This window comes from Accipiter gentilis, chromosome 3 (genome assembly GCF_929443795.1).
Source record: "Accipiter gentilis chromosome 3, bAccGen1.1, whole genome shotgun sequence".
NCBI lineage: Eukaryota > Metazoa > Chordata > Aves > Accipitriformes > Accipitridae > Astur > Astur gentilis.
Window position 1 is genome coordinate 29,131,361 of NC_064882.1, and position 21,127 is coordinate 29,152,487.

Consider the following 21,127-nt stretch of genomic DNA (forward strand, 5'->3'; position numbering starts at 1 on the left):
TAGGATGAACTGGATAAATAAGGAAAAAAAGCTGAGAAGGAAAAAAAAATCAGCAAACAAATAGGATAGAAGTGGAACAGAGAGAATGGATTGGAAAACAAACACAGGACTGTGCAAAGAATATGAGTAAAGATGCACAGAAGGAAGATTTCTAATAAAAAATTAATAGGGTACATATACTTTATATAGAACACCATTCACACTAACACACCTTTGGAGTGCAGTTTGCTATTTTATATACAGCATTGGCTGATCTTCTGCTGTAAGGCCATTCATTCCTGAAGGGTCGAGCAGAAGGGGTTGAACTGGTGTGAGAACTGGTTTGCAAACCTCTGCTTGCTGAAACTCCAGCACTGTTTTTACATACAAGTTTGATTGTCCTTACTCCACTGGAAGAGGAGCAAACTGCTGTAAGTCAGCAAGTATGATAGTTTTGGGGGCAAGGAAAGAGATTCTTTCTTCCTCAGTGCCACGATGAAGGGACTAAGTTTTGGATTTCAAAATCACAGGGGCTCCAAAATCAGTAGCTTCTTCAAGAATTCTAAATTACAAGGAATAAAAACATGACCATAGTTAGAAAATGTGGGTGATAAAATGAATGCTGAATCCAAGAGAAAGTCAAAGACAGAGAGCTTGAAGGCTTTGGTCTTTGAATTTTGTTCCTTGTTGTTGCAGGCAGCCATACCTTCCAGTCCTGTTAAAAAATGTATCAGGAATTGGGAATTTGTGCCCAAATGCTGTTGGAAGGCTTGCCAGAACTTTCTGAATTATGGCCCTTGAAGAAGAAAAGGCAAAATTTGGGAATCGCTGAGACGAGGTACAGAGTAACCTGAAAACAGGGGAAGTGCGGTGATTGAGGAGGCGGTCTGATGACGGACATTTCAACAGGGCAGATTGGGTCAAGCAGACCCACAGACTTTACCAGCTGAAAGATGGTTTTCTTTGTATGGGTTTGTTATGGAACCAAATAATGTGTGCGTGCTCAGATATTGCCCCTGGAAAGATGTTTGTGCAATTCTTTCGTGTTGTCAAAACACTAGGGGAAAGCATTGCTGAAGTTACTAGGGAATGTTCAGAAGACAGGCTTTCCTTTGAGGAGAGCAGCTTAGGTGCTGGCTGGGTTTCACAGGCTTCATTTACATATGCTGAGGCTGCGCTGTTTCCAAACTACACCACCGCTGCAACCGCCTTCCTCGCTTTTCTCCTCTTCTGGGCACTACGCTCAAAACCCCACATTAAAATGTGTGAAAAAAAAGGATCCCAACGATTAAATTTATACTATGGCTGGGTTTAGACACTTCAATTTAAAAAAAAAATAATCTTCCCAAGCAATGGGGAACCCTTGTTGAAACCTTGCAGTCTTCTGTGGTAGGAATCGTGCTTGGCATCCCTTCCAGGTAACGCTGGAACTGCCAGCAAAGTTCAAGCTGTACTGTGGACATGGCCATAGAAGAGCTCTGGGGGACTCTCTTGTTATTACCTATTGCTTGCACTGTCTGCAGTGCACTAAGTTCTCCAATCTCTAAAGCTTGTATGGTGAGAGCACCACTAAGGTCACAGTTTATATTTATCAGTTAACTTGCTAATTTGAAGGGAAAGCAGTGAAATGGAAATGTAGAAAATAGAAACAACATGAGCAGGTCAAAATATCCAAAACAGCAATATGAAATGTTCCAGTGTAAATACATTTCTATAAAAGGTGTGAATGAAACTTCAAAAAAACCAGATGATGGATTCGGCACAGTCAATGAACACAATTATAAGTAGGTATTGAAGGAGAATATTCCACCAGCCATGGATCCACAGATAATAATTAATAAGAACCAACTCCACTCCAGGCAGGCAGGAGCCCGGCATTATTTCACAGTTGACTGTTCAGGGGGTAGAGGTACTCACCTTTGCCCCAGATCTTAATAATTTACTGCAGTTTTATCATTGAATCAGCATATAATTGGGAAGGAAATGGGGGGGGGGGGGGGTTGTCATGAAAGCAAAGCAATACCGTTAATTTAATCATTTGTAGGAAGGGCTTTCTGTAGTCATTGGGTATTTTGCTGTGGTTTTTTTTAATTAAGTAAAGTAAAAACAATGCCATTTTTGTCATCTGTGCTTGGTGAAAATATGACAGTGTGATGTGATTTGCAACTTAAGCACAAGCTGGGAAAACTGTACATTTTATCAGGACTGGCAATAATGAATTACAAGGGAACACAAATAAGCTAAGAATATATCTGAGACCTCCTACCATTTCTGAAGTTTCCAATGTCTGTGGGAAAAAGGCTATTTCAAGAACTGTACTTCTTTGTATTTATTTTTTCTCTCAGCAAAATCGCCGTAGCCTTGTATAATAATTGAATTCATTTAGCCTTTAGAATACTCAAGTTTGCAAATAACAATGAAAATGAATATTTCATGACAAGGAGGATGATCAATTATAGTTTTGTGACTTTGACTGGTAGCCCAGCGCGACGGAGCCAGCGCTTACATTTCCCGAGACTTTTTGCACCCAGCTAATTAAAAAACCTGCAACTTAAGACAATAAGCAGGCAGGTGGGGATAGTTCAACAAGACCTTTATATTTGTTTTTTCTCCTTGTTGTGGGCAACGTTTTGCAGTTCAGTTTGGTACCTGGAGTTTGTTGTGTATGCAGTGCAAAGGGGCACCATAAACCAGTTGCACCTGCAGCAGCACCTATTGCCTAGGAAAGGCTTCGACGAAGAGACGCTTCTGTTAACAGCATGTCCAGGTTTTCACACGACAAGTGCTTTTTTTTTTGATTTTCAATGAGAAAACGATGTGTCCAGGTCAGAGGGCTTGGTGCACGATGTTTATACAGAAATGCAGCCTGAGGCAGCAGTGCTTATAGGAGAAAACAGGCGGGGGTCAGAGCAGTTCTGGGCAGGACTGTGGCAGTTGCTTTTAACAACCCTGGGTTTTAGGGAGAGTACACTGAGACAGAGAAGTGATTAAAGAGCAGCTGAGAAATACTGTAATCTAGCTGGGAACGGGATCAGGCTCCCTCCTTGTAGCAGATGAGATAACTGTATGAATGTTTTTTATAGATGCTTACTCCATTCCAGAGAAGTGCTGGGGGTTTTGGGGGGGGGTCGTGTTCTGCTGATGCCTTCGGTGTGAACAAACTACCTTGAGTCGCAATTATCGGCGAGAAACCATTAACCTAACCAAAATACTTGGCGAGGTGCAAAATCCCCGAGTGGAAAAAAATGCTGGAAGGTGTAACTTTTGACGAACTCTGGGATAGCCTCTCCAAAGGAAACAGCTCTGGGGAGACGGCACGGGCGCTGCAAAGGTTAGGCTCGGGCTATTCAGAGTAAGCGGGCTGTAGCTCGCCTTGGAGTTACTTCACTTTTTCTTTATAATAAACACAGCTCTGCCTGTTGTTCGCTTGGGGGCGGGGGGGTGGGAGGGGGGGCAAAAGAAAGCAAGCCAAGAAATTAAAGAAGATGGGGAGGGATGGGAGGTGTTCTATGGCAGGAGCAGAGTTTTGGGGGCTGGGGATGGAAATCTGCTTTGAATCACAGCGTGGTGCCGCGGCCGCCGAGGTCTGAGCGGGTTTTGCAAAGATTTACTTCACTTCAGGCTGGGTCTGCCCCTGGGTGACGTCACAGGCTGGAGCAGCGGCACCAGAAGGCTGGATGAGTGACAGCCCAGCCTACTTTTTAATAGCTTTGTCATGTGACGGGGAACAGTAGTAAGACAGGTGCCTTCGGTTCACTCTCAGAGAGGGTCTCGTTGCCTGCATGAGTGTCTGCTGCCTGCCTGCCTCTGGACTGTAGTTTGCCAGCTTTCCTGCCGTCGCTCCGCAGCTGGATGGCGTGGGACATGTGCAACCAGGACTCTGTATGGAGTGATCTCGAGGTGAGGGGCGCGCGGCGTGGGCGGCGCGTGCGTGGGGCGCCGGCGGCCGGCGGGGCCGGGGGGCTCCTCGGGGAGGCGGCAGGACGGCCGAGGCGGCGTACTTTGCAAACAAGTCCGAATCTTATCTGAACTCCAGTAAGTTTGCTATTTTAAGGTTACTCTGTGATGCCTCGAGCAAATCAAAGCTGAGCTCCTGTCATCAGTATCTCCTGCAGTTGGAAACTATTTTCATGTGCCTCTGGCTAGCTTTCCTGTCATATGCAATATTTATGCTCTAAGATATTGATATGAATCGGTGTCTGAAGGCTTTCCAGTGGCATTTAGTGGCCTGGTTGGAAAAATGCCATGTTTGTTTAGAATAAGATTACCATTTCTTCCCCACCCCCTCGCCCCCCCCCCCCCCCAAAAAAAAGAAGTTAAAATTAACCAACGGCTTCGTATTTTAATTGCTTGTTTCACTGTGCTCTGTCGAAGGCTTTTTCCTTGTTTATCAGCTGCAGAATTCAAACACGCACACAAGAATGAATACCCTGTTGTTTGGCTTTAGATGCTTTTAAAAGAGATTTCTGGAAGGAGACATTTCTCTGCTTCTTGTGATACTGGAATAATGACGCTGTAGCTAATGTCCCGTAGAGCAGGGTTCGCAGTCGATCCGAGTAGTCCAACAAATGGTTAAATCCCACTGTACAACAGAGACAACAGGATGAACCATGAGAATAGAGTTTATGCAGGACTGTGTGAACTGCTGCTGCTGCCGCTGCTGCTGCCGCCGCCGCTGCTGCTTGTGTAAAAATAGATGGCAATACATCAAATCCACAGCTTCTGCTGGCTACAATTCATAAAGGAAAAAAAAAAAAAAGGCAAAAGCAAGCAGCTCCCTGGTAATCTCTGGAGTATAAAGTGAGGTTTGAGGATTTCTGCATGTTTGCATTCCACAAAATGGAGCGTTACCTGAAAGTTCGGGCAACTTGCGAAGCGAGGCAAACTTTCTTTGGACCCCATGGAGAGGAATCCCAAATACAGACCTGCTCAAAGGAACGAACCCTCTGGCTGCGAGCTTGGAATAAGTGCTTAAAATGCTCCCCTCGGGCAACGGGGGAGGGAAAAACAGGTTACAGGCGATGCTTTTTAAATAAGATGGTCATGCTGTAGAGAGCTACCCAGCTAAAGTAAAAACGTTACCATGTTCTCCAGTATATTTTTCCTCTCTGGCGGAGCATGCGTGCGGATTCTCAAGTCATTTTGTCATGTTTTAAATATTTGCAGCTTGCCATTGTATCCACTGATTCCTGTTTGCATATTGTAATTGGTCTTATCTTGTTTTGATTTCTTGGTAAAGTGGAATAGATATGGATAATTCATATGTCCTGTAGCTATTATGAGTCAAGGCTGTAAGTGGATGACTTTCTGGCTCCGAAGTCCTAATTGTTTCTGAGTAGCTGGAGTATCCTGTGGGTTGTTGTCTGGCTTGTAGCATTGGTCTCAGCTGCCGTAAGCTTCATTTTTCCATCATGTATTATTCCTAATGCTGCTAGGAGCTGATTGAGGAACCAGCTTATATGGAAATACTGAAGATTTATTTTAATCACTAGAGTTCCTGCAGTAATTTCAGGCTAGTAACAGAATAGATAATTTATGTCAATGACTTTTTCACAGTGCAGGGGAAAAAAAAAAAAAAAAGAAAAAAAAAGGTTTGATCTTAATATTAATTTTGTGGTGGATGGATTAACTGTGTGTAGGATTTTACCAATGTGCTCCTGCATTGCACTTCCTATAGCAATACAGTAGCGTCTGTGTGCTGCTTTGGCTCCGGGGATCACCTTTACTGATCTAAAATATCACAGGCGGCAGGTACCGGAGGCAGCTTTCATTTTTCGAATCATTAATGTTTGCTGTCAACGTAAAATGTATTATATTCTCACTCACATAATGACAGGACGGCGTGTTGCTTAATAAAGGCCTGCATCACTGTAGCTGATCAGCGTCCCCAGTGCTTCACAGCTTAATGAAGGTGATGTACAGTAAGGTTGCGAAGATTGATAGAGAGAATCCACATGACACACATTCTGTCAAGTCTCTCTTTCTTTCTGGGGTTCATCCCCTTGACTGTTTGAAAAACTTGTTAAAAATGAAACGCAGATTATTTTTTCATTAATATAATTAATATGGCACAAGTCCAGTCTTTTTTTTTTTTTTTTTTTAATTTACCTTCAAAGGCACAAAAACGTCCAAAAGGTTAATGGAGAATTATACTTAATTATAATGATTCATTATCGTCAGTGCAGTTAAGCTAATTTATTGTTTGCGCCTGAACTAAGAGAAAAAAAGTCTGTTGGAGTGAAATAACGCACCGTAATTAGCCTTTTGTGTTTAGTGACTGCTTTATCCTCCTAAATGTTATTATAAAATTAAGGCTATAGTTATGGAATAACTATCTTATCAAATAGCGGTGGGAAGACACTAAAACGTATGCTAGCAATGCAGGTGCACCTGTTACAGATGTATAGGCAAACGGTAAATATCAGCGTGTCAGATGAGGACAGGTTTAGGACTTGGAGTGTTAAATCTGGCATCATCCAAAGGCCAAATATAAATTAATAACAGGAACACTTGCTACTAATGTGTCTCAGATTAGAAGCATAATGTCATATTCAGAAACATTGATTTTATTATCATGTCAACATTGGCAAGAGCATATATACTTCATTTCAGCAATTAGTTTTTTTTAGGTGACATTGCAGTCACTATGGGCAAAGGAAAGCTGCGATGAGCACGATTTTTTTTTTTTTAATACCATTGTTTAAGTGACTTCAAAAGCCCACTGTAGGAACTTAAAAATGCAGATTACCAAGAGTAAACATGTTTAAGTAGGTGGTTCACAGAGTGAAGCTATTTTTACAAACGAAAGCAGTAACAGATCAGCAGGATACTTTAGAAGTCTACGGTATCAGTTATATGCTACTGACCTCCACAACACAAACCTGAGAATGATGCTGAGAATCTACCTTTTCAGTCAAAAACTAGATTATCCTTTAATGAGATCAGAGATTTCGGCCAAGCATCAAAAAGGTCATCTCTGCATTATAAGATTGCTGCCGGAAGGTTGTCTTGCAGTAAAGAAGAGGGAACTCTCTAATTTTTTTCCTTTTTTTTTTCCCCTATGACCAAAATAATGATAAAAAATTGTGCCCAGTGAAAATTACTTAAGTGGGGTTTTGACTTCTTAAAGTTCTGCAGCCCCTTAAATAATAGGAAGAAAAGCAACTGCTATTTCAGAGCCTCATTTTGCAGCCTCTCGGCTCCCTTGCCCCTTGGCCTATTCTGTGATTATCTCGTAGTGTCCTGGTAGACATAGAAGTTGTCTGGTAAATTATAGCTCACACCAGCTGCACCGAGTCTTTGTGCCAACAGACAAAATCTTTGCTCACGGCTGCGCTGCTGCATCCAGCCCGTGCACTGCAGACACATGGAGATTCCCAGGGATAAAAACCTCAATGAAATGCACCTTCAGCAGCTCTCCCTTGCATTATTGTAAAAGGCGGTCCTTGAGAGAGTGACATAACCGGTATTGAGCAATTCTCATCCCAGGACACTGTGTTAGTGCCCTAATGACATCTGTCTTCAGAAAGTGGTGCTTTTTGGGTTGACTTCAGTCCAAATAGAAGTTGGGAAATCATTCAAACCACCCAGTCAACTGACGGGAGTCAAGGAGGACCTGCTGTTGGCTATCCTCAACACAGTGCTGGAAATACTCGGGGTGGAAAGACTGAGGCGACTGACAGACTCAGTCAACTTTAAATGGCTTTTAACCATTTGCAGCTTTATGTGTGTTTTGCAGTATACCCATATCAACGTAGGTGTTCAGAGATGAGTTACAAGGGTATGTGGTACAGTGCAGGAGGAATTGCTTAATCGAGCAGCATTGACGTATGGGACTCTGCTATTTGCCAAGCTGTTACTATGTGTTTTCCATAATTAGGAAATGGTTTTGGTGGATACTCTAACATTTCAATTGCTATGCTAAAGTGGATGTGTGCTATTAATTTTTTCTTGCTTAGTAGGTCAGTCAATACCCTATCTAGCTTCATACTAGCATATAGGTTTATTTGTATTTATCACTACTCTCTTTGTAAGTCGTGGAGACAAAAACATTTTGCACTGCTGAAGAGGATCCATGCAGACTAGACTTTGTTTACTACCTCAAACAAAATGTTTCACAGACCCTCTATGTTAGGATTCCTGAATCAGAGGCTGCCAGAGGAGGAGAACCCATTTGGTTTGGAACCCTCACTGCAGCCACTGTTTGGGGACACTTAGGAAACTGGCTGAGCCAATATGTGTGTTCACACCAAGCAGGGGAAAGGCTGCGTGAACTAACTATGCCTGTCACCCAAAGGTGAATACAGGGATATTTCAGAATGCACTTCTGTTGCCAGGACTCTGACATGGAACTGGGTGGCTGTGGTCTGTGCATCAAGCGCATTGGGGAAGGAGCACAGCAGCATCACTGACCTGTAGTTTTTTGTGTCTGCATGGTAGCCACCATCATGACTGACCTCAAGGATTACGGTGAGGATCTGTAGAAGTGAAAGTGTGACTATCTCCAGCTTGAGCTAGCCTCCAGGGCTGAAGGCTGTAACAGGCTGTGCCTCTTTAACCTGAATGCATCAGGAAATGCGTGACAGACCTTGCCCAGAGGTATTCATCTGTAACTTCTACCTGCACTGGTTTGCTCTGAAGCAGGAGAATAAGGCCATGCTTTGGCCTCTGCTGTTGGATTTAATAAAGCTTTGAACACAACTGTTATCAAAGAGTGTAGGGAGAAGGAAAGTCGTTGCCCCTGGACAGAGATGTGATAGAGAAGGCAGCTTATGCCCTACTGTTTCCCCCTCCCCTTTGCATACCTGCATAGAGCTAACCAATCTAATACTTAGTGGTTTTTTTTCCCAGAAAACAAAGTCAATACTAGTGACCCTGTGCCATTGCTTAATCGAGGCTTAATTCTTATCACATGATATTAAAGTTAATAGATTCCTGGTAATTAATGAAACTATTTCTGTGTTGCTGTTTCCTGCAGTGTGCTGCTCTGGTTGGTGAAGACCAGCCTCTTTGTCCAGATCTCCCAGAACTTGACCTTTCCGAACTAGATGTGAACGACCTGGACGCAGACAGCTTTCTGGGAGGACTCAAGTGGTACAGCGACCAGTCAGAGATCATCTCCAATCAGTACAGCAATGAACCCGCCAATATATTTGAGGTAAGGCAAGGTGATGCAAGTGCATGTTGCAAAATCCTTGCTTGCTTTTTTTCTAATCTTTTTTAGCCTGGTGGACAACAGTTTTACTATTTTTCCCCCATTCAGGGACAGCAAACGTGGTGATGTGCGTTACGGGTTCTGACAGGCACCCTTAATCCTCATGATCAAAACCAGGCCTGTGATCCAGAGGGGGGGGGGGGGGAGGAAGCCTTGAAAAGAATTAAATGGAACTTTTGATAGGAAATAGCTAAAGAGTGCCTAGAGCATACTGCCCTGTGGCGTCACGACGAGGAATTGCACAGTTGTCAGCTACAAAGAAAAACAAAAGTCAAAACATGTTTGTTGCCTTCACTTGCATTCCCCAGCAAGCAGTGGAGTACAGCACAGCAGCTAGCTGATAACTAGCTGGAGCGTTTCTGGTAAAGGTTTTTTACCACTCAGAGCCTTACCGTGCAAGGCACTTGCACACAAATTGAGAGGTCCTTGTACTTGATGTATAGGGGAGAAAAAGAATGGATGTGGCAGAGAAGGCAGTGAGGGCTGTCAGTAGCTCAGGAACCAGCACATCGTTAGGAGTGTTTCATAGATCTCCTGGTGGAGAGCAGTCCTAAAGTAGAAGTTGAAGGGTGGTAGAGAGATTTAAATGTTTTCTTTGCAATTCTGCCTTGAGGATCAGAGTGTATGAGAGGAGGGTTACTGTTTCTTTATCTCTGTCTCCAGTCTTCTTTCTTTTGTTGTGTAAAGCCTTCATGATTTTCCGCCTTGTGGTTATGGGGCAGCCGTGCCCCTCCTGAACCCTAACCTCCTTCCCTCCTTGATGATAGGAGATGCCATAGATCGTCCACTCACTGGGAAATTGGACAATAAATTGATCAGTTGGCAGGAAGACCTTGTGCAACAGCAAGCCACGGGTGCTGCCTCTCACACGGCAGGTACCACAGCTCCCAGAACTATGGCTGGCCTGCTGGCGTGGGGAGGCCCCAGATGATCCCGGTGGAGTTTACAGGCTGGAAAAGATTAACCGAAACAGTATAGTAAAATGCTTACCTAAGATGTCCTGAATGAAATTCTTCTTTTTTTGTATAAAGCACTAAACCCACGGAGATCTCCCTGATGCAGATGAAGTTACTCTGGATTTATACCAGTGTAACTGACAGTAGAAACTGGTCCTCTCTGTTCAATTTCTATCATTTACACCCAAGCAACTTGGAATGAATTTTATTCAAATCAAAATGAAATTAGCCCTGCAAAGCCCTGTGCTTAGGCTCTCTTTTTTCATTAGTTGTGTAATGTTCCGCGCCTTGTTTTACAAAGTTTCCAAACCCTGTCTTGTTCTTGAATTGCAGTTGTACTGCCTCCGGCAGGGTAGTGTAGGTTTGGATGGTCAGTAGGAAGGAGGCAGGGGGGCAGGGGACACATTTGCAGCTAGCATGGTAGAGAGCGGCTTTGCCTTTTTTTATAGCCAAGGAGATCTATTTTTCCTCATTCATTAAAAGCCAAATGCAGAGGCATTTTCCTTTTGGAAAAATCAGTTGAAGATGCAGACTTTCAAAGTATAAGTCCAGATAAGTAATATGATTAAGCATCTATCAACTCTAAACACACAAGTCGTTCCAGTAAAACGAGTGGAACTTGACCACAGGCTTGTTGCTTGCCCTGTGAGTAACTGCCTGGCTGCACTGGTGGCCACAGCTGATAAGTACAAAATTGTCTCGGATAGGTAGTGACGATTCCCCTACACGCCTTGTATAGGAACTGTCACTTCTTATATGAGACAATTCCCGTTCTGAAAAACAAAGCATGTTGCAAACAGCAAGACCAGATAGGCTTGTACTTAACCTCATTGGGAGATGGTGACATGAGGTACTGGTCATTACGTGTAACCTCTCACAGGCACGTTTGGGTGCGTCTGAGGATGAGCAGCCCCAGTGTGAAGAAATATGTGGTATGCAGCGGGAGGAATGCATGTAGGCAGCAACTAATAGGTCAGAAATAATGGTTTGGAAATTAAATACGCCGCTGCTTTCCTAACAGGCAAATTCTGTTGTCCTCTTTGCAAATGCCTGGATTTCCTCGCACTCATTGGCTGCAGTTGCAGGCTGCATTGCTGTCTCTGACAGCACAGCTTGGCCCATACTTATCTATAGGGACAAGTTGTGCCCTAGTAGCATTTTGCAATAATGCACACAAAATTAGACTATTTTCAGCTTCATAGTCCGTTATGTTTACATTTCTTGGTTGCTTGGCCTAGGAAGATGGGAATGAAACAGTTATTTTCTCCTCCCATACATTAACCCTGTCCCCATTCTCCATCATGCAGCTGGATACCTTGCACTGTTTCTTGCCTCTGCCACTATGTAATGTGACGACTGGGGGTGCTCAAGAACAGAAGAAGATGTCTTCCTCCTCCAGAGACTATCTCACATACTCTGCGAGGAACTATTTGTTTTAGCTGAGAGAATGGAAGTTTTGTGCAGTTTCCCATTTGGTAACCTCTAGATTTTTCCATATTGATCTGCATTGGCTTTTCTTTTTAAGGAAAATAACTTTTTTTTTTCTTTTTTTTCTCTCATATCATCATGGGAGTAGCATGTTTTACCTAACTTAAGCTTCCAGATGAGGCCTTGTCATACAAAAATAGAAATACAGTCTGTTTGGGGTGGAAGGGAAAGAACTAATATGGCAAACAAATGTCAGGAAGTACAAGAGCAACGTTAATAGCACAGGCCATACAGTTTTAATTGCCAAACCTAACCTTGAATGAAGCACACTCTCCTTTGAGGTATTAATGCAGTACATGTGGCATGGTCTAGGTGAGGGCCAGTGTTCAAAAGCCCTTCACAAAGTTCCTGGATGTCTCTGGTGCACTTTTTTTTAAGAAAGGTTTGTATTTCAGAAAGTGAATTTTCAGGCTTTCTGCAAATCGTGTTCCTGGAAGCTTGCTTGAGCTGAGCACCCACAAGCTTAGACACTCCCAGTGACACTGGGAGTCTCACTGACTAGAAATTATTAATAGTTCTAGTAGCAACCAGGAGCCAAGCAAGATAAAGGTCCAATTAGTCTAGATAGTATGTAACTGTTGAGTATAAATCCCTGCTCTCATCCACTTAGGTGTTATGAGATACTGGCCTTCACCCTGGTGCTAAAATACACTAGTATTTTGTAGACACACCTAATTCATCACTGCGTTATTCTACTCACATGCCAATCTAACTGTAATAGTCCCAAATCAAGCCTGTACCATCTGCCCCAGTGCGGAGGCTCTTCTTATCAATGTGTGTACATATGCCTATTATCAATCAAGTTGATTTCTTTCTATTCAGAGCTTGATCATTTCTGTTTTTCACCTAGTTTTCTTTGTCTGTTGTTCTGACTACTGGAAAGATAAAATGAAGGAGTTCTGGCCCCTTAGGGCACTGTCTATTGACACAAGTTCATGCAAGTAAATAGTTAACAAGTCACCCAAGACCAGTTATTTAGGTGGTTCACTGCATCATTCACTTTCATGATTTGGTTTTGTGAAGAACTAGACTTTAAAAAATTATATTTTTAAAAAACTGATTTGGCTACTTCTAGAATATCAAAATGATTAGGTTTTCATTCTCAAAGCCAATGCTATGTGAAAACGTGAACAACCATACAACTTAATGTGGCACAAGTGAGAAGGCTTTTTGTTCACGAAAACTGTTGTCCCCTGAAGCTTCTTCAAATATACTGTACCCTATCATGTAAGATTAGTCATATTTAAAATTATTTATGGCCTATGCCTAGAATTATGGAGAGAGAACATGTCTGTGGTGGATATATCTCTTTGTTGGCATTGCTTACAAATAACTCAACTGATGTTAAGAGAAAATGCAGCCCATAGATAGGCAATAACCTGTTGAAGTGTAATGACCTTGTGTAAAATCAGAAAGATTTGTAAGTGTGGTATTCTCATACTTGGCAAAACACTAATTTTAGCCTTTAAAAAGACTTCAGAAAACCCACATTGCTTGCCCTTCTGTGGATTTCATTTATTTACATAATTCTGTATTCCAGAGAGATGCTCATCATATTTCATGACTTTATTTTTAATTGTTTTGCATAGGTGTAGCCCAGGTTACTTTTCAAGACTGTGCTATGTGCTGTGTATTTGGAAAGCCTAAATAGGCTACTATGTTTTATTGTAGGCTGCCAAAAAACGCTGTATTACAAGCAATGAGAATGTGGGGAGAGAAGGAGATGCATAATGAAATGCATACTGTCTTGCCCCTGGCAGCAGGGAAATTCATGGAGATAAATGATTTCTTATTTATTTGGAAGGGTTTGCATCAGGAAGATGATGAGGGTAGAGGGGAGCCTTAAACATCACCAGGGTAATTTGCATTGGTTCACATTATAAACTCCCTTATGTACTGTGGTGCAGCCAGACTCTTTCACTATTTCAGGTTATTCATTCAAAGTTTGCAGCCAGATTGATTAATGAATTACCAGATCTTGCGTAAAATGACTTGGCCTGACTTTTAAACAACCACCAATGTTTTCTTTGCCAGTCTTGTGACTGGTGTTAATGGGTTTCCAGAGAGCTGAGCCTATATAGACTTTCTGTACTGGCCTCCCCTAGCATTTTTTCCACTTTTTAATTTTCTCCAAAACTAGTAGCCCAGGGCAGGCAGTTCAAGGAGATACAATCTCAGGGAAAAAAAGACATAGTAGTCAAATCCTTGATGGCTGATGCCCTTCAGTGCCAAATCAGCATGATTTATCATAGCCATCTATTCAGCACAACAGAGGCTGGAGGTGAGCTGCATGGTGTACCTCACACAATATGCATAACTAGAGCTCTGAACTTTGAAGGAAAGCCTCAGAGCTATTTGCAAAGTGCTGGTGCTTAGTGAATACTAAATTACATTTAGGAAATAGTCTACTGCTACCAGTTATACTTCATTTTTATTCTTGACACAGACACCTAAATCAGAGAACAGTAACATTTCAGAGATTATGGTAGCAGTTTGGGTATGTTCCAACACTATAATAGGATCAGAATTTTAAGGCCTTTTTTATTATTACCAATAGTCACTTAGTTTCTACTGCAGCGTACTTTGTAGGGAATTACAGCTTTTACTAAAAAGATTAAAATGCTATTATGCAAATGATTGCAGTATGTTATTATGTTTACAAATTAACATCCATGGCTCAACACACAAATTAACTAACTATTCCATCTATATTATTAAGGATTTAATAAAGTAACTGTTGATAAAAATGAGGAGCTTGGAACAGTTAATAGGAACTGATTGTGATTTAACATAGAACTTAAACATTGTGTTTAATGTTCTAGATGGTATAATGGCAGAATAAAGCTTATCAAAGTGCTTAAAAGAACTGAGATTGGGTGAATGGCATAGCAGCATGTCTGAGGCCTCAGAGAGCACAACTAAATAGCTCTGGGCAGTAATGTAGAGTGGGCAGCACATTGGTGAATCTGGAGGTCGCACAGGACCATCTCGTGTCAACATGTAGTTTCCTGCTCTAATAAGTAGGGTTTTTTGAAATTCAGATTCATACACATTGAATGTTTCACATGATAAGCACACATACTTGGGAACCTGCGTCTCTCTAAAATGCATCCTGTAATGAAATGCTTCTATGGCAAATGGGATTTCATTGCAGAGTATCACTGTATGGCAAAACAGGGGAAGGCTGAGTTCAGGCTGAGATGACTTTACAAACAGCACTGCAAATTACTATTCCTAGCAGTTCATAAGAGATCATAAAAGCAAACAGATAAGAGCTACTGAGGTCCTAGAGAAATGAATGTACAGTATGTGGTTACAGGATAGATTTAGTACGGAAACAGGCAACATTGTAGGTTTAATACAACAATAAACATAAAAGGCAAAAGATGCAGATTTGGGATAGGAAACTTTATAAGAACAATAAAAGGTAACAATGTGTCATAAAAACTGCTTGTGAGACTAGAAGAAAGACCCTCAGTTCCAGGGGAAGAAAATAGCGGAGGCTGAGTGAAAGTGCCAGAATTTTTGTATTCCTAATGGAGCAATGTCATGTTTCTTATGTGTTTGAATGCGTTACCTTTTCCAGTGTCTCTGGCCTGACTCAGATTTCTCCATCTACTAAATAGGGGACCAGCACAATAACATTACATCTATGGGGATGATGTATGTGAACTATAATCTATGACTAGCTATGCTGACATTTAAAAAGGCTCAAGCAGTAAGTGGAATTTATTTTACTCGAACCAGCTGCTATGTAATTGGGAAGAGTTTATGCAAATGCTCTGTATCTAGTGTTAGCAAGGTGTGCTGCTGCTCCCTTTTCTTTCCTGCTTGGACAAACTACAAACTGTCGAAACACGTCTCTGTTTTAATGCAGGAACCTTGCATGTTGGTTGAAGCCTTCAGGCAGGAAAGAAGCCCCAAATGAGCAAAAAACAATTGCTTTGAGAGCTTATTGTTTGATGTATGAGGCCACCAAGACCATTCCCCAGGCGCACAATCAAAATGCAACTGATCCCCTTCACAGTCCCATTAAAGAGATATTTCACCTGGAGCAGCCATGGCTTGAGATACTCATCGTGTCTCTGCTCTACTGAGCACCTGTCCTTTTTGCAAGAGGGAAGACTAACTCTCACCAGAACAGTAGTAAGCTAATTAGGTCATTAGACAAATGTCTTGGCCCGTGTTAAAACCAGCACTTGAGCACACCGTGTTACACTGTGTTCCCACTGGCTACATATCTAAATACAAACTGGTGTCAGCTGCCATACACACCAAAATGTAATAGCCTCCTTTCACAGAGGTCATCTTAAATCCACTTTGGTCACAGTCACACTCCACATCTGTTTTAGTGAGATGCAGCTTCTTAAGGTGGCATTTGGACTTCATAAGCACGCAAACAACCAAGCTATAAATTGCTACTGCTGGAGTTATTTTGAATAAGTGTATACTGTTTCATATTTATAATGGTGAGGCTTCATAATATTCGCACTGAATATATAACACAGATCAGTTCAACAAGCATGAAATTGTATGTTGTCAACTTGTCACATAAATAGAGCCATATTCTAGCTTACGATAATGTTGAACTAAATATTTTCTCCCTAGAACTGCAGAGAGGGTCACAAAAAAGTGGGACAGTGGCTCTGTCTTTTGTTAGAAAAACATTCCCAGAGTCATTGCTAGTGGGAAGTAAATATTTCTGATAACACTCTTCTGTTTTTTTCTTCCCCGTTTGCTTAACAACAGCAACAGAAAGTTTGCCTTTCTTGGACAAATGCTAATTGGCTAAACTGTTAAATTTATTTCCCTTAATGGTTTTATTTCTAGTATAACCTCTTTCCTTTTTTTTTTTTTATTGTTGCTATTTTTGCACTGTGCATCATTGCTAATTGCTACTAAATGCTCCATCTTAACCCTGGCATGCTCTTCCCCTGCTGCCCCATCCTACTTAACATTAACTCAGTCCCATGCCATTACAGAAGGATAAAATCATAGCAAGGCTTAATTTAGGATTTTTTTTTTCTTAGTGCTGCGAATCTATTGTGCATGTGTACGTCAGGAGAAGGAAATTGCACAGACCAAATTTTTTGCAGGGAGAAAGTTTTGGTATTGGATCATGTCGAACAATTTTTTTTCCCCATGAGCAGAAAAAAATACAAGGAAGAGTATGTGTGTGTATGTCTGTCTGCGAAAGCTTATCCACTTGTAGCTCTTGTTATTCTACAGTGGTTAATACTCAGATGCACCAGAAATTTGCAACCTTTTCTGGAAGAGTGCCCCGGCCAGATTTTTGGGCCTTTTTTTCTCCAGTGTCTGGGTTTTATTTTGATAGCTTTGTGCAGGTGCATACGGGATCCTAACGCCTGTGTTTGCGAGTGACAGACTGCAGCATTGGCACACACGGGCATCTACGCATGCTCAGCCACGCAGACTGGTTTCAGGTCTCTGTGGAAATCAGCCCCTTTGCAACACAGAGTTGGTGGCTTTGGCTGAGTTTTCTGTTCTGACACAACGGAGCAACAGCCTTTCTTCACAATGATTGAGAAATTAATTAGCACTTTGTGGTGGTGATGAGTCTGAAGGGCCATGATTGGAGTTTGCTTTTTACCACATGCAATAATCACTGAGTTTTGTTTATGAAAGCACAAAACCAAAACCTATTGAGATGTTGGTGTTGTCATGAAGCCTGGGCTGTGTGGCGCTCTGGAATAATACTTCAATTTCCTCACACACATCTGTGCTTTTGTGCTTTACTGTGAGTAACACAATGGGGTGCTGGTCCATAATGGGTACTTCTAATCACTAAGACGATAATCAGAACAACAGAGTATTTTCTGTGAGAAGCCGTGGTGGCAGCCTTGGGCAAGTGTTGTTGACTTGTTGATTTATGACAGCTTTGAGTTGCCTGAACTGCTCACAGCCATCTAGCTCATCACATGAAGTTCAGGAGGATCAGCCCTTCTGAGCACATTACAGGGTTAGAGGTGTCAAACGGGCAGAGAGAACTTCCTACACCTCTACACTTCTGTCTGCTCTATCTGCCCCTTGAGGGCTCAGCACTATTAAATCTTTATGGGGATTTGGAGGGGCCGTCCATCAAGTGGTCTGATGGACTGCAAACCTCTCCTACAGGAGATACGCTTGTGTCAAAATAGAGAAATTGGGTGGAAAACTTGTTTCTCACCCAAGAGGTTACTTGCAAGGAAGTGGTGATAACTTGGTTATCTGGAGGATTGGTCTGGTTATAGAGGAATGTTCTGCTTCCCCATGAGCTGCTAGAAGAAACAATGGTAGTTTCTCCTAGAGAGAAATCAAAATTGTTTCTGAAAGTACTCCTAAACCTTTGTGAAAAAAACAATTGTTGTTATCCCAAGTTGCTGTTTAAGCAGTGACATAATAATTCAAGAACTGCATCAGAGAGCGCAGGTAATAAACATTAGGGAAGTGAGACTTCTCACTGGGATTTTGACTTTGGTGAGAATGCTGCAAGCTTGCACGTTTCCACAAAGCAGTCAGTGACCCTAAGTGAAAAGCAGGTATGATGAGAGTTTTAAAAGTTTTCTAGTATTCAGGATTTATTTCTTTTTTTAAATGTGCATCAGTTGACTTGCTGCATCTAGCTATAATATGCTCCAGGCTGCCAGGCCCTGTGGGTTGAGACTGAGTGAAGAGGACCTTGGGTCTGTTGTCTCTACTTCAGGAGCCCTTGTTGGTGAGGTGTGGGCAGCCAGGTAGTGCAGGTGACAGTGTGGTTGGCAAAGGGTGAAGAATGAACTTGGAGCAGGGGAGGGCTTCACTGAATCACCAAATGGTTGAAGTGGGAAGGGACCTTGGGAGTTCATCTAGTCCAAGCCCACCTGCTCGGGCAGGGCCACCTAGAGCAGGAAGATGAGGAATTATTTCCGTGTGCCTCTGCTGCTGCTTCTCCTCTCTTAAAATGACACTTTATTAGGACCGGTAATGAGTTCCTGATCCCATTTGGAAAATCTTGTGCTATAGTACTAAGCAACTATAGAATCTCCAGGAGGCATGTCTGTATATAGCAAGAAGCCCATCACGGCCAAATCCTAGTTTTTAGAGGAAGATGGGTGGCTATGAAAAGTGTTCTCATTCTGGCCTCAGTTTTCATGTCAAATTTTCATATAAGGAAACCTACCTCTTGGGCTAGTCTTAGCTTACACAGGTCCTTAGCTTGTCCATTTTCACAGGCTTGTCAGACTGGTGAAATCTCAAAATTGTCAGGTAAAAAGGGATGCATATGCAATTATTTTAATAAACAAAAACCTAAGTGCATGCTTATTGACATCTGGTTGGATGTGCCCTGTAAGGCATTTGACCCTCCAGGCATGCACAAAAGGAGCAAGAGGCTTTTATTTTTACCTATCTGGGGGAAACTTATGCATTTTTTAAATTCTTTTTCTGGTTTTGTGTTTGCTTTACTTTTTTCCCCCCACCAGGACTGGTGTGGATTTTCTTGGCTGTATTGACTGTCCTTAAAAGCCCAACAAGCGCTCTTCATACTAGTATGAAGATATCAGGCAAAACACTACCAATTGTCACCTCAATTGCATCTGGAGAAAAGCCAGAAAAACTTGTGCTTTTTTTTCTAAGGCATAAGAAAATATTGCATGGTCCTTTATGCTAGAGACATTCATCCATTTCCAGTGAAAGGGTGTCAAACTGCTACTGCTTGTATGTGGTGGAAGTGTTGCCATCTCTTGTCATTTTCTTTGCTGTTGATCCCTCATATAGGAAGGGTCAGGTCAAATGCCTCTCTGGAGACCAAGTCTCCCATTTGCAGCAGGAAATCTCTTGGGCAGAGAGGATAACGTTACAAAACAGAGGCTAACATTACAAAACAGCTCTGCTGCCTCTGGCACAGTCTAGAGCATCACAGACCAATAACTCCTATCATGTCACTCTTGCAGCACCTTATTATCTATGTTTTTCTGTAAATCCAATCTGAGACTGTCATTACCAGTTTCAGGTAGGTGAACACCATCTGGGTGAAATAACCATGTGCCAGTGATGGGCTGGAGGGGGCTCTCGTTAGTTAATCATCCCTACCTTCCCTTTGATGAGTTAATTTGTCTGTTGAGCCATGGAGGAGCCCCCAAGAGCTCCCAGGAGCCCCTTGTTAAAATTCTGCCAACAAATGGGAAGATAGGGATGATTTCACTCTTTTTGCTGGAGCCCCTGCTATCTATGATATTGCTAAATCATCCATTATGCATAACTTTTATGCAATCTTTTTGTTACAGTTCTGGCAGCACATTACTTCTTTGCGCATTTACTTTTTAAACATTGTCACTGGATACCTAACCCTCCTGAAAATCTCATCCCATGAATTAAGGTTAATTGCAGTACTTCCATGTGGCCTTTTAGTAGCTGGCATGCCAGGTTCCTTGGCTGTGATGCCGGACCATACTCGTCTTAATTTTATTTTATTTTTTCCTCAGTTACTAAACACCGTCTTTATTTACTTGTCTCATGGCAATGCCTAATAGTCTCTTTGTATGTACTAGTGACCATCCCATCCCTGTTTTATGGTGTGTGCTTTGAAGTCCTCGGAAGGAGCAAAGGTAGTGAAAGAAGAAAAGAGCTGGTCCTTGAGGCTTTTGAGTGAAGATACAAACTCAAGTTATTCTTCCTTCAGGGGCCTAGGAACACTGCTGTCTAACCTGGCTCCTCTTCCTCCCAGCCAGCTGGAAACAGTTACAGCCTGCTGAGCTTGCCCAGCCCAGGGAATAAAGTGGTAACCTACAACACAGCTAGGAGATGCTAGCTTGAAGTTGCAGTTGTGTCAACAAGATTTGGAACTACCAAACCTGGGGAGAAACTGCCTTAAGTAGTACATCCCAACATGGAGACTTGTTTATCTCCAGACCTGAGAAGAAGAATTAAATTTTTAAAAAAATTTAAAAAACCAAAATCCCCCAAAAGACTAGGAAGCTAAGAAATACTGTCATTTGGAAGATGCTCTGCTGACTTTTAAATTAGTCAGACAGGGCTTGTTAGCTCTGATATAGTGTTGTTACAGCCAGATCAGGATTAGTTCTTGCAAGGCTGTAAGCATGCCTCTGCATAGTACTGATGGGTGCTGTGGGTGGATTTATTAGCTTTTGCTCAATATTGATGTTTCTCCTAGGCTCTGTTCTGAGAGAGAGCAAACCTCTCCTGCAGAAACACAGGGAAAGTGATGGAGGGACACAGGAATAAATCTGGAAGAATCAGGTGGGATCCTACCCGGCTATGAGCTCTGGCTAGAGGCGACCATAATGTTACCAAGGAAGTTCCTGCAGTTAGTCATCATCTCTGTATTGTGTTTTCAGAACTGGGTTGGGGAGGATTATTTGGCTGTGTCCTGTACAGACCCAAATGATGTCCAAGAATCTGCGCTCTGCTGTGACTGCCTGGGGAGCTTCCCCAGAGTACCAGGGAGCAGGAATCATGTCAGGGTCTCCACACTGAGTCAGTTCAAGTCCCC

General features: G+C 42.2%; 1 protein-coding gene across 3 annotated transcripts in view; it reads left to right on the forward strand.

Annotated features, from left to right (window-relative positions):
• Window positions 1–21,127, forward strand: part of PPARGC1A (PPARG coactivator 1 alpha) — a 373,640-nt gene that overhangs the window by 302,639 nt on the left and 49,874 nt on the right. For 2 of the 3 annotated variants that reach the window (XM_049795214.1, XM_049795232.1), the window contains exon 2: window positions 8,957–9,136. In XM_049795214.1, coding sequence (XP_049651171.1) covers window positions 8,957–9,136 — 180 coding nt within the window. Of the gene's footprint in view, window positions 1–3,709; window positions 3,880–8,956; window positions 9,137–21,127 lie in introns of those variants that run through there. The other variant, XM_049795224.1, reaches the window with a different exon arrangement.